Raw genomic sequence first — 14328 nt, 5'->3', positions numbered from 1 at the left:
CTTCTCAGCAATCACCATTTAAATTTCAGACTGTGCTTCTGCAATTTCCACAGCTCCCAAACAAATCTGGTTGGCATCCTAGAGCTTGGCACCGACATTGAAGAAAAAGTGGGGAAAGACAGGCTGGACAAATGGTAGAAGAATAAGGGTGATTTTTCACTGTGTATTTTCCAATGTGATTTCCGGAACTTATGGCTGTAAAAATAAGGTGAGCCTGCCCACCATCTTGACCTCAAGAGATGACTCTATCAAGGTTTCACTAACAAAAAGGGGAAACTAACTGTCCTTCTTCCTCAGTGCCCTGATTTTCTCTGTGAGAGCACGTAGGGGAGTTGATCCTTGAGACGTGCCCTGGACTCTGCAGAGGTCAGCACCTTTCTCACTTTCTTTGCCCAAGTGCCTCACCTTCATTCAGTCTGAGTTCAGATCTCACCTCCTTAATGAAGCCTACCCGACCGTGCTGTTTAATAGTTAGTCTGGGGCGGCGCCTGTGGCTCAAAGGAGTAAGGCCCCGGCTCCATATGCCAGAGGTGGTGGGTTTGAACCCAGCCCTGGCCAAAAACTGCAAGAAAAAAAAAAGTTAGTCTGACCCCACAGGCTTTCTCAACCCCCCCCCCCACCTTGTGAATCTGAAGATAAGTATAGTGTGAAGGTATATATAGGTATACAAGTGCTTCAGGAGTTCAAGGGAAGAAGAGATTTACATTTTCCAAGTTCAGGGTAGGAAATCAAGGAAACTTTCTTGGAGGAGGTGGGTTTGAAACAAAAAACTGCCCCTACCTCAGTTTTGAAACACAGAACACTCAACCCTGAGAGGATTAAAAGAGAGACCAATATAGGGCAATATTCTGGTTGAAAAGTGAACTCTGAACAATGAGGTTCAAAGTAGTTCCCATGGCTCCAGGGTTGTGCTCTCGCAGCCCCCACATCTGCAGAGACAGTGGCCATGGTCCTGCTGTGCCCTGCTTGAGCGGAGCCGAGACACACTGCTGGCGGAAGTAACAGAATCTGGTCGGTTGCTTTTCTAATCTGTCTCTTCCAAGGCTGGGATTGCATGATCTTCGCATGTTGCTGCTTCCTGCAGGTCAAAGCTTGAAGCCATGACCTCAAGAGCCACATTAAGTGATAAGGAGTGGCTGAGTGTGATTTTTCAGATACCTGAGATTTTCCACTCTGGACTCCATCCCTGCCTCTAACCCAGTGAGGGTCAACCTTCCTAACACCGCGGCCCTTTAATACAGTTCCTGTGGGTCACGACCCACTGGTTGAGAACCACTGCTCTAACCTATGGCGCTGCCTGTATTCCCCTGGGGTTTACCCACAGGCAGAGAAGGGTGTGCTCCCAGTAGAAAAGAAAACTCAGGTCAAAGAACAAGGAATGTGGGGAGCACAATTATTTCTAAAGAAAAAAGTTACATTTCCAGGAGTTAATGTGGCTCTCTCATGCTGCTACTACAAATTGAATACTTTCCTGAGTGGTTACGCTCACACTGTTCACATGAGAGTAACCCTCCGTGGGCTCCACTGGTCACCAGCCGCCTTGCTACATGAATCTTCTGTGGTTTACACCAGACGTCAGCAAACTATGGCCCTGGGGCCAAATCCAGTCTACTACCTAATTTCATACAGCTGTGAGCAATGAATAATTTTTACATTTTTTATTTTTTATTTCTATTTTTTTATTATTAAATCATAGCTGTGTACATTAATGCAATCATGGGGCACCATACACTGGTTTTATAGACCCTTTGACACATTTTCATCACACTGGTTAACATAGCCTTCCTGGCATTTTCTTAGTTATTGTGTTAAGACATTTACATTCTACATTTACTAAGTTTCACATATACCCTTGTAAGATGCACAGCAGGTGTAATCCCACCAATCACCCTCCCTCCGCCCACCTCCCCCCTCCCTCCCCTCTTTCTCCCCCTTCCCCCTATTCTTAGGTTATAACTGGGTTATAGCTTTCATGTGAAAGCCATAAATTAGTTTCATAGTAGGGCTGAGTACATTGGATACTTTTTCTTCCATTCTTGAGATACTTTACTAAGAAGAATATGTTCCAGCTCCATCCATGTAAACATGAAAGAGGTAAAGTCTCCATCTTTCTTTAAGGCTGCATAATATTCCATGGTGTACATATACCACAATTTATTAATCCATTCGTGGATCGATGGGCACTTGGGCTTTTTCCATGACTTAGCAATTATGAATTGGGCTGCAATAAACATTCTGGTACAAATATCTTTGTTATGATGTGATTTTTGGTCTTCTGGATATATACACGTAGTAGAGGAATTATAGGATTGAATGGCAGATCTATTTTTAGATCTCTAAGTGTTCTCCAAACATCTTTCCAAAAGGAATGTATTAATTTGCATTCCCACCAGCAGTGTAGTAGTGTTCCCTTTTCTCCACATCCGCGCCAACATCTCTGGTCTTGGGAGTTTGTGATATGGGCTAATCTTACTGGAGTTAGATGATGTCTCAAAGTAGTTTTGATTTGCATTTCTCTGATGATTAAAGATGATGAGCATTTTTTCATATGTCTGTAGGCCGTGCGCCTGTCTTCTTCAGAGAAGTTTCTCTTCAAGTCCCTTGCCCAGCCTGTGATGGGATCACTTGTTCTATTCTTGCTAATGTGTTTGAGTTCCTGTGGATTCTGGTTATTAAACCTTTTTTGGAGACATCACCTGCAAATATCTTCTCCCATTCTGAGGGCTGTTTGCTTGCTTTACTTACTGTGTTCTTGGCTGTGCAGAAGCTTTTTAGTTTGATCTGGTCCCAGTAGTGTAGTTTTGAAGCTGCTTCAATTGCCCGGGGGGTCCTCCTCATAAAATACTAGCCCAGACCTATTTCTTGAAGGGTTTTTCCCTGTACTCTCTTGTAATATTTTTATAGTTTCATGTCTTAAGTTTAAAAATTTAATCCAGTGAGAGTCTATCTTAGTTAATGGTGAAAGGTGTGGGTCCAGTTTCAGTCTTCTACAGGTTGCCAATCATTTGTTAAATAGGGAATCTTTTCCCCACTGAATGTTTTTAATTGGCTTGTCAAAGATCAAGTAGTGGTAAGTAGCTGGATTCATCTCTTGGTTCTCTATTCTGTTCCAGACATCTACTTCTTAGTTTTTGTGCCAGTACCATGCTGTTCTGATCACTATCAATTTATAGTATAGTCTGAGGTCTGGTAGTGTGATTCCTTCTGCTTTGTTTTTATTTCTGAGTAATGTTTTGGCTATTCGAGGTTTTTTCTGATTCCATATAAAACGAAGTATTATTTTTTCAAGATCTTTAAAGTATGACAGTGGAGCTTTAATAGGGATTGCATTAAAATCGTATATTGCTTTAGGTAGTATGGACATTTTAACAATGTTGATTCTTCCCAGCCATGAGCATGGTATGTTTTTTCCATTTGTTAACATTTTCAGCTATTTCTTTTCTTAGAGTTTCATAATTCTCTTTATAGAGATCTTTCATGTCCTTTGTTAGATAAACTCCCAAATATTTCATCTTTTTTGGCACTACTGTGAATGGAATAGAATCCTTAACTGTTTTTTCAGCTTGACTATTGTTGGTATATATAAAGGCTACCGATTTATGAATGTTGATTTTGTAACCTGAGACACTGCTGTATTCCTTGATCACTTCCTAGAGTTTTGTAGTAGAATCCCTGGTGTTTTCCAGATATACAATCATATCATCTGCGAAGAGCGAAGTTTGATCTCTTCTGACCCTATATGGATAAACTTGATTGCCTTTTCTTCCCTAATTGCAGTGGCTAAAACTTCCATTACAATGTTAAATAGCAGTGGAGACAATGGGCTGCCTTGTCTGCTTCCTGATCTGAGTGGAAATGATTTCAATTTAACTCCATTCAATACGATATTGGCTGTGGGTTTGCTACAGATGGCCTCTATCAGTTTAAGAAATGTCCCTCCTATACCAATTTTCTTAAGTGTTCTGATCGTGAAGGGATGCTGGATATTATCAAAAGCTTTTTCTGCATCAATTGAGAGAATCATATGATTTTTGTTTTTTAATTTGTGTGCTGAATTATACTTATAGATTTATAAGTATATTGAACCAGCCTTGAAACCCTGGGATAAAACCAACTTGGTCATGATGTATAATTTGTTTGATGTGTTGCTGGATTCTGTTTGGTAGGATCTTGTTGAATGTCTTTGCATCTATATTCATTAGTGATATTGGTCAATAATTTTCTTTTCTTGTTGGGTCTTTTCCTGGTTTGGGGATCAGGGTGATGTTTGCTTCATAGAACATGTTGGGTAGTCTTCCTTCTTTTTCTACATTTTGGAACAGGTTGAGTAATATAGGTACTAATTTCTCTTTAAAGGTTTGGTAGAATTCTGACGTGAAGCCATCTGGTTTCGGGTTTTTCTTTTTAGGGAGATTTTGTATGGTTGATGCTATTTCAGAACTTGATATGGGGCTGTTCAACATTTCCACTTGATTCTGGCTAAGTCTTGGAAGGTGATGTGCTTCCAAGTATTGGTCAATTTCCTTCAGATTTTCATATTTCTGAGAATAAAGTTTCTTGTAATATTCATTAAGGATTTTTTGAATTTCTGAGGAGTCTGTTGTTATTTCATCTTTGTGGTTTCTGATTGATGAGATTAGAGATTTTACTCTTTTTTTCCTGGTTAGGTTAGCCAAAGGTTTATCTATTTTATTGACCTTTTCAAAAAACCAACTTTTTGATTTATTGATCTGTCGTATAATTCTTTTGTTTTCAATTTCATTTAATTCTGCTCTAATTTTGGTTATTTCTTTTCTTCTACTGGGTTTGGGGTTGGAATGTTCTTCCTTTTCCAGTTGCTTGAAATGTCCCATTAAGTTGTTAACTTCCTCTTTCCATTCTCTTGAGGAAGGCTTTCAGTGCTATAAATTTCCCTCTTAGGACTGCCTTTGCAGTATCCCAGAGGTTCTGATAATTTGTGTCTTCATTATTGTTTTGTTCCAAAAATTTGGCAATTTCCTTCTTGATCTCATCTCTGACCCAGCTATCATTCAGCATAAGGTTATTTAACTTCCATGTTTTTGTATGAGTATGCAGATTCCTGTTGTTACTGAGTTCAACTTTTATTCCATGGTGGTCCGAGAAGATGCAAGGAATAATTTCTATTCCTTTAAATTTACTGAGGTTAGACTTGTGACCTAACATGTGATCGATTTTGGAGTATGTTCCTTGGGCTGATGAGAAATATGTGTATTCAGTTTTGTTGGGATGAAATGTTCTGTTGATGTCTGCTAAATCCAAATGTTGGATGGTTAGGTTTAAATTTAAAATTTCTTTGTTCAGCTTCTTATTGGAGGATCAATCCAACACTGCCAAAGGAGTGTTGAAATCTCCGACTATTATGGAGCTGGAGGAAATCAAGTTGCTCATGTCTGTGAGAGTTTCTCTTATAAATTGAGGTGCATTCTGGTTGGGTGCATAGATATTAATAATTGAAATATCATATTGAGTATTACCCTTAACAAATATGAAGTGACCATTCTTATCCTTCCTTACTTTTATTGGGTTAAAGCCTATTGTATCTGCAAATAAAATTGCAACACCTGCTTTTTTTTGATTACCATTTGCCTGAAATATGGACGACCATCCTTTCACCCTGAGTCTATATTTATCTTTTAAGGTAAAATGTGACTCTTGTATGCAGCAAATATCTGGCCTGAGTTTTTGTATCCAGTCAGCTATCCTGTGCCTCTTTAGAGGACAGTTTAAGCCATTCACATTTATGGAGAATATTGATAAGTCTAGTAAAATTTTGGGTATCGAGTTTTTCAAAAGTTCAGTGGACATTTTCAATTCTTTTGCCACGGTGGAAGTCGGAGTTTGATCAAAAGTTTCTGAGTGAGTTTACTTTTGTGGTAGAGGATTGGGCTGGTCATTATGGAGGATAGGTCTGAGAATATCCTGAAGAGCTGGTTTGGTTATGGCAAATTTCTTCAACATATGAATGTCATTAAAGTATTTAATTTCTCCATCATAAATGAAACTCAGTTTAGCTGGATACAGGATCCGGGGTTGAAAGTTATTTTGCTTTAGGAGATTAAAAGTCGATGACCACCCTCTTCTGGCTTGAAAAGTTTCAGCAGAGAGATCTGCAGTCATTCTAATATTCTTCCCTTTGTAGGTAATGGATTTCTTACGTCTGGCTGCTTTCAGAATTTTATCCTTCATATTAACTTTAGTGAAGTTAATTATGATATGCCTGGGGGATATCTTATTGGGATTGAGTCATGCTGGGGTTCTGAAATGGTCTGCTATCTGAATTTCAGAATCTCTTGGCATGTCTGGAAAATTCTCTTTCATCATTTCATGGAGAAGGTCCTCTGTGCCTTGCGAGGCCACTTTATCACTTTCAGGGATTCCAATTAGGCAGATATTAGCCTTCTTTGAATTATCCCAGAGCTCTCTGAGAGAATGATCCATTTTTGCTCTCCATTTCTCTTCCTCTTGGAGAGTTTGGGAGTCTTCAAAGGCTTTGTCTTCAATGTCAGAAATCCTTTCTTCTGCTTGCTCCACTCTGTTACCGAGGGCTTCTACTGTATTTTTCAGATCTTTGAGGGCTGCAAAATCTTGCTTCAGTGCGTCAAAATCTTTGGTGGTTTTGTCTTAAATTCTTTAAATTCTTGAGACAACTTTTGAATTTCTCCTTGAATTTCTAATTCTGACTTTTGAATTGCTCCTCGAATTTCTAATTCAAAATTTTCATCCATTCTATTAATCTTGTTTGCAACCCAAATTTTGAATTCAATTTCTGACATCTCAGCCAGCTATTTAAGAATGGGATCTTCAGTTTCATCTGCCATGTCTTTCCTTGGGGGGGTTGATCTATTCTGGTTATTCATGTTACCAGAGTTTTTCCGCTGATTCCGCCCCATGATTGTTTTACATCGTTTGATTTTTCCCCTGGAGCTTTGTCGAGGTGCTATGGCCTGAGAAACTGGGGACCTGTTTGGTGTGGTGGGGCTAAGTGGTTCTGTCTTGTTTTCAGCTGGTCTCTGTTCAACCCTAGTGAAACAGTGACTCTGGGTTGAAATCTCAGCTGTGGAGAAATACCAGCAATTAAGTCACCCCACCTCCCCACAGGCAACAATTGGAAAAGGAAAATCAAACCTTCCTACAACCACACACCCAGGGCACCACCTGAATAGTCCTTGGGCAATTAGCTCAGTTCAAAAAGTCCAAATTAATTATCTCAGTCAGCACCTGTCTCAGGTGAGAGAGTTTAAATGGTCTCTGGCAACTGGATTACAGGGGTCTGGTGACTACTCAGATATGGCTTGCTCCGGTGCCCCGTGGAGTCAGAAGGACCCACCCAGCAAATAGATCAGTCTGGGAAGATTGATGCCTCCTTCCCCACCTTGCACCTCTGTCACACCCAGTCACTGATAGCCACACAGGGCTGTGACGCAGTTGCCTGTAGTGAATACTCCAGTGGTTTGCACCTGCCTGAATCACAAGGAAATCTATTTCTGCTCAGCCAGGCTGCTGTGCTCTGCCTCTGTCTAGCAGGGGGAGGTGAGGCCTGACAACCTCAGGTGTTTGATGGAGGCTGGGGGATGTTCACTCAGTTCCAGCCCTGCCCCTGATTGATGTTACTGACAGAACAGAGGAGAACAACTTTGCAGGAATTTGTTTCTGTCCCTGCTAAATTCCCCTGCAGAAGAGAAGCTGTTTTGAGTTCTCAGAGCCTGCACCTCAGGCCCTGTCCTTGTTCCTGCAGGTTTGTATTCGGTTAGCTGTCAGTTCTAGCCACCTGTCTTCCTTTGTCTATAGGCTGACAATCCCCTGAGTGCCGAGTGCATCTTAGGCTCAGTAAAGCAGTCCTCTGGGTCAGCCCTGCCCTGGAACTTCCCGGCTCTGCACGTGCGTTTCTAGTCCCCACGCTCCACCCAGGCTGGTACCGCCTCAGGCAAACCCTTTACTCACGGGGCCTGTGTTTCCATCCCAGATCTATTCTGTAGTGGTTGCCACCTGAGTAGATGCCCAGCCTCCTCTGGTTGCCCAGGAAGACAGGGGCTGTGGCTTCAGAATATCTGGGAGTGAGCCCTATTGTTGCTAAAAGACGGCTGCTGCTCTGTGCTTCGGGACACCGCTGCTCCAGTGCGGTTCCCTCTCAGCTGACTGTCCTCTCCTCACTCCCATGCCCTAGAGTCAGCACTGACCAGCTGCAGTTTAGGCCCCATTCACACCCCTCGAGAAATCACCCAAGAATCTGGACTTCTGTGGGACAGGCCTCCAGACCTCAGAGTGAGAGTTGAGGGGAGTGCTGGGAGCTCAGAGTTGCAGGTGGAGAATATATACAGTTTTATACAGTTTTATGCCTGTCAGGAGAATGCCGTGACACCCTAGTAGGGGAGGTAGGTCCAGTTTTTAGAGGGTCTCTCCCATGGAGTGTAGTGGGAGGACCTTTGAACTCTGCTCATTTGTTTGTGGGGCACTCGAGCCATTCTCATGGGGGAGGGGACTCCTGTCAGCTTGGTGATGGATTTTGTACCTTTTGTTTGTATCCTTGTGGTCGCAGGTCGCCTCAGCGGGGTTGATGTGCGTTCTTCCACCTTCTCTCTTGGTGCAGCTCTAATCCACCATGTTACTTGCTAAATTTCTGTCCTTTAACTCTTCTTCTAAACGGGAGCCTCTGTGGAAAGCTGGCTTCAGTCAGCCATCTTGTCTCCACCCCCTCAATTTTTGCATTTTTTAAATGGTTGAAACTCATCAAAAGAAGAACATGATACATGAACATTTTATGAAATTCAAATTTTAGTGTCCATAAATAAAATTATGTTGGAACACAGCCACACTCATTTGTCTATGGCCTGTGGCAGCTTTTGTACTATCATGGGACAGTTGAATAGTTATGACAAAGACCACATGGCCTGAAAATCCTAAAATAATTACTATCTGGCCCTTTACAGGATAAGGCTGCCAACCCTGGTCTATACCATCACTTCTCACAGAACTACTAATGATGGTAACAACCTCCACTCATTTCCAAAGTACGTTATGGTTGACAAAGTACTTGCATATGCATCACTTCTGCCTCTGTCCTGAAGGGCCCTGGACTACGCTATAGTCTTGGCAGGCTGCTGCTCCTCCACAGAAGGACATGAGCTCACAAACCATGGCCCCAAAGGAGGCACTAGGAGGCAGAAAAGCAGGTCAAAGACATTTTTCCAAAAAGCAATTTTCTAGATTGTTTAGAAATGTTGGCATTTTATCATAGACTAGCATGCAAACACAGCAGTTAAACAGAAGGTAAAACTCAGACCTAAGTACTATAATAACACAACTAAAACAAAATTGCAAAAAAAGGTTGTGGTTTTAGAACTTGACACCTGTGCTTATTGATTTTCTTCTTCCTAATTTGATCTCTAATTTTTTATTATTTAGGGTATCCCAGAGTGTCACAATTTTTACATGTAACCTAAAATAATGCAACCAACCACATAAAATCCATCCTCTCCTCTAGCTTCATGGGACATTCTGAAATGTCTGTTAGAGAATTCTCATTTGTTCCTGTGTGCACAACACAGTAAATCCAGTATCATTTAATATACATTCAGATCATCCAGGCCACCATTTATTCAGCATCTAGTTTATGTTTCTAAATATTGTTATATCCTATTAGATACTGTTTTTAAAAACTGTTATAAAAACAAACACATGCCCTGATTCAGAGGTGTTTATCTTCTGTTTGAGGCAAGACACTTAAGCACCCTTAATACCATGTGATGGATGTTGTACCAGTTTGTGGAGGTGCTAAGGGGACTAAGACCAAGAAATATACATAATTCTCCTAGAGACTGTGAGGGAAATGAGGGTTAGAAAGGGCCCCATGGAGGAGATGCCACACGAGCTGGGCCCTGAAAGATGCTTAGGGGTTGGCCAGGGAGACATGATATTGGGCAGGGAGGACAAGAAGGTCCTGGACATGGCCTTGAGGGATGAAAGGGCATGTTCCCTGCTGGATCCTCAGAGCATGGCACAGTGCTGCCGCCTCGTGTGTGCCCAGTAGATATCTGTTGGACGAATGAATATTTGGGGAGCAATCTGGTGGGGTGGAGAATATGTGTGTGCATTTGCATGTGGTGTGTGGGTGTGTGTCTACCCAACCAACATCCGCTGTCCTATTTACTTGTTAACAAAACCTTGATTTTCTTCAGCTACTCAGGCTTCAGAGAGCTGATTCTGTCTACACTCAGGTAAATCCTGAACCGACTATAGCATTCCTATTCCCCTTGCAGTGATCAGTTCAGACAGGGATATATAATCCATTTTGGCTGATGAATTTTAAGAGGAGAGTCTATTGGAGGGATGCTTCAAAGGTTTCACTTACTGCTCTTAAAATAAGTACAAGTAAGAGACACTCTGTAGAACGTTAGTGTGTCTGAATGTGAATGTTGTAGTGATCTGGCAGCCAAGAGGACCAAGCTGAAACTCCAAGTATGATTGGATGGAAAACTGCATGATCTTGTCCTTGACAGGGTCATCGGGCCACTCGGTAAACCAACTCAGGGCTTCCTACATGTCTGGTTTCCCTCCCAGGTGAGACAAATTAATGTGCTCATTTATATAATGCAATTGAGTCAGGGTTTTATTTTTCTGGTTCTGGAAGCCAAAGACTTTTTAACAGATGGGGCAGTTGTGGCCTCTGGGGCAAGGGTGAGGTTGTAGAGGTAGGTTGAGGCGGGCCACAAAAGGTGCATGCTGGGTTGAGGAGTTTGGGGTTTTTTTCTCCAAAAGTCTGGGGTAGGTAGCACAGGAAGAACTGAAGTAGGCAAGTGCTTCAGAATGGTGACCCTGGCTGCAAGATGGACCCTGACTTGGAAGAATGTTTGATACTGGGCAGACCATCCAGGGGCATGGCTACGAGATCATCCAGGCAAAAGAGCAAGTAGACTGGGCCTGGACTCACTGGGGGACAGAGAAGGAGTGGACAGAGACACTTCAGAAGTATAATAAGCAATGCTTGCCATATAGAATAGGTGATGTACTATGTGGTTTGTACATACTTAAGACAATTCTGGTCTTTCGGAATACAGTTTATTGATTTTACAAACATAATGTGATTGAACATATGCAGCTCTTGTCCCTCTGTCCTTCGTGAAGGGGCAAAGCCCTTGCCTTTGGAGGATGTGCTGTATTCTATATGAGGTGTAGGCTTGAGGAGAGATGGTTCAGCAGTGAGGCATCCGTATCTGGGGTCATGTAGTAGTTTGACAGCATGAAGCTAACTGGTGAATATCGGAAGAAACGTTCCTGAAGGAAGGCAGTAAGAAGACAACCCATAAATGGGTGTATGTAGCTACGCCGTCAGTCACAGAATGAGCTGGAAGACAGACAACTGTACCCTGGAGCAGCAAAGCAGACCGGAGAGGACAGGGAACATGGAATACTCAGACTCCCTGAGACAGGATAAGTCTCCATGAGTCTGCAGAAACCTGCTTCTTACATTTAAAGGGGGGCTTAACATTTGTGAGACTAGCAGGAGCCCTGTTATCCCCCCAAAATGGGGGCTATCTGTAGTTGGGCAGTTTGGGATTTTATCCTACTTACAGATGGTTGTTTCAGAAACAGCACAAGACATGAGACTGCTGGACCCTAGACAAAGGCCTTTATTACTCACAGCTCAGCAGGCACCATGAACATGATATTGCTGCTGGTTCCCCGTGCCCTCAAGTTCCACAAGGACAAGTGGAGGAGCCCATATGAATACTGTGCAGGCAAAAGATTCGAGTCACAGCTGAGGAACACCTCAGAGAATCTGCCTCTGTGAAAGTGAGCAAAATAATCCTTACTCTTTGTGGGGATGTATTATTTCATGGTTAATACTGCTTACTGCAGTACAACTCTGAGAAGTGTCTGCATCAAGAGTGGTCAGGATGGCTCGGCACCCGTAGCACAGTGGTTATGGCGCCAGCCACATGCACTGAGGCTGGCGGGTTCGAACCCTGCAAGGGCCTGCTGAACAACAATGACAACTGCAACAACAACAACAAAAATAGCTGGGTGTTGTGGCGGGCGCCTGTAGTTCCAGCTACTTGGGAGGCTAAGGCAACAGAATCACTTACGCCTAAGAGTTAGAGGTTGCTGTGAGCTGTGATGTCATAGCACTCTACCGAGGATGACACAGTGGGACTCTGTCTGGAAAAACAAAAAAGAAAGAGTGGTCAGGGCCTCGTATTCTTGGCATCCTCAGCAAGAATGTACAGGGATGCATGGTGTATGTGGACAGCCTGTCTCAACAGTCATTCGAAAAAACAAACTACAGAATCACTTAAAATAATACACATTTTTCTTAATATGTGACCACACATTCATTCATCAATCTTATAAGTCTAAGGTCTTTTCTTAGCTAGCATTCCCGTTTTGGAATGTTGAGTGCTTTTTGCAAGTGGACTGTGTCCATAGTGCACCACCTATGATGTCTAGTTTCTGTGTCTTTAAAGTGAAGCAAAGATTTAAAAGATACTTGCAAATCAATCTGAATGCAGATTTTTTCTAAATTGTTGTAATATATTTCCTCTCAACCCTTAGAGTTGCCTAATCCATCAGCCAAATACTTTTAGCCCCTCAACTTCACTGAGCCTTTCCAAAGAGTTCATCTTTGTGTTCATCAATTCAGCAGCTCCTTATTTTCATGCTCCTATTTCATGAATGTCATAACTTTAATTAAATTATATAATTGTGGGAATAAGGCTTAACAAACCCACGGATTCTTGATAAACACAGAGTTCAACTTGAGGGAGCAGAAGTGCATAGGCAAAGGTCAAGACTGCTCATTGGCCATGGGTGGTCAGAGTGGGGGACATCTATTAGCACATTTTCTAAGGGGAGAGTGCATACATTAATATGAGGAGTGGCCAAATGGAGGTTAATCAATAGACCTCCTAACACAGGGGTCCTCAAACTGCGGCCCGCGGGCCACATGAGGCAGTGTGATTGTATTTGTTCCCGTTTTGTTTTTTTACTTCAAAATAAGATATGTGCAGTGTGCATAGGGATTTGTTCATAGTTTTCTTTTTTAAACTATAGTCTGGCCCTCCAACGGTCTGAGGGACAGTGAATTGACCCCCTGTTTAAAAAGTTTGAGGATGCCTGTCCTAACATATCTGCATAATAAGCAGGACCAATGAATGGTTCTTGGCCGGTTTTATAGCCTCTTAATTACTTTCCTGTCAAATAACTAATAAGGGCCTTTCAGTCCTGCCTGCACATTTGAATCACCTGGACCTGTGGAAAAAAAAAAACCAAAGCAATAGCTGTGAATGTCCTTCCCAGGCAAATTGAATAAGAATCTCTAGGGTGGGATCCTGGCATTGGTATTTTTTCAGCATGTCTCAGTAAATTTTAATGTGCAGCCGGATTTGAGAACCACAGTAAGAAGAATAAGAACGGAATACGCATACTCAAACAGAACAGAACGGAATACACATACTCAAAAGAATAAGAATACACATACTCAAAATCCATTAATTTAACTTAGCATGGAAATGTTTATTGAAACCACTAGGGATCTGAATTTTAAAATGCATTTTATTATTTCAGTTAAATGCAGAATTAGTAACAGAAATTAATTACATTTGTTTATGCAAATTGTTCATTAGTAACATGCTATGTACAAACCAGTTTATGGCCTAGATGAGATTGATTTTTAATTTAATATTTCTTGTGTCTGCGAATAAATAAATGAACCTTCATGGATCCCTTGAAAATCGCTTGTATTCTTTCCTCAGCAGCATTTTTAGAACCCTCTCCTGCTGTGGTACATACGGTGGACAAGTCATACACGTTGGACATTCACATGAGCTTCCCAAAAACGTCCCAGAAAATTTAAATTAATAATGCTGAAGATACCCCCCTGTTAATGATCATCAGGAATGGTCACTCAGGGCTGAATGTTTGGTCTTAGGTAAGACAATTGCATTTGAAAGTCATTATTTTTTTCTTTCATAAAAGCAAATCACAATTCATGTGGGAAAGTTATGTTATTATAAGGATAATCTTAAGTCAACCACTCCCATTATTTTATTTTATTTTATTTTATTTTTGGAGGCAAAGTCTCACTCTGTCACCCTGGGTAGAGTGCTATGGTGTAACAGCTGACAGCAACCTCAAACTCTTGGGCTCGAGCGATCCTCTTGTCTCAGCCTCCCAAGTAGCTGAGACTATAGGCGCCCGCCACAATCCCCGGCTACTTTTTTTTTTTTCAGAGAAAGGATCTCACTCTTGCTCAGGCTGGTCTCGAACTCCTGAGCTCAAGCTATCCACTCGCCTCAACCTCCCAGAGTGCTA

At 41.9% G+C, this 14328-nt stretch overlaps 2 protein-coding genes across 2 annotated transcripts in view; one reads left to right on the top strand and one right to left on the bottom strand.

The window, feature by feature from the left end:
• Positions 1–14328, top strand: part of LOC128583691 (cytochrome P450 1B1) — a 174788-nt gene that overhangs the window by 15393 nt on the left and 145067 nt on the right.
• Positions 11073–14328, bottom strand: part of RMDN2 (regulator of microtubule dynamics 2) — a 101824-nt gene continuing 98568 nt past the window's right edge. Inside the window, exons 12-13 of one of the 2 annotated variants that reach the window (XM_053588151.1) lie at positions 12105–12177; positions 11073–11803 (exon numbers count right to left, since the gene is read on the bottom strand). In XM_053588151.1, the coding sequence (XP_053444126.1) occupies positions 12114–12177 (64 nt within the window). In that variant the 3' untranslated portion in view covers positions 11073–11803; positions 12105–12113. The remainder of the gene's footprint in view (positions 11804–12104; positions 12178–14328) is intronic. The other variant, XM_053588152.1, reaches the window with a different exon arrangement.

The sequence above is a fragment of the Nycticebus coucang genome, chromosome 4 (genome assembly GCF_027406575.1).
Source record: "Nycticebus coucang isolate mNycCou1 chromosome 4, mNycCou1.pri, whole genome shotgun sequence".
Lineage (NCBI taxonomy): Eukaryota > Metazoa > Chordata > Mammalia > Primates > Lorisidae > Nycticebus > Nycticebus coucang.
This window is presented reverse-complemented; position numbering and strand designations above follow the sequence as displayed.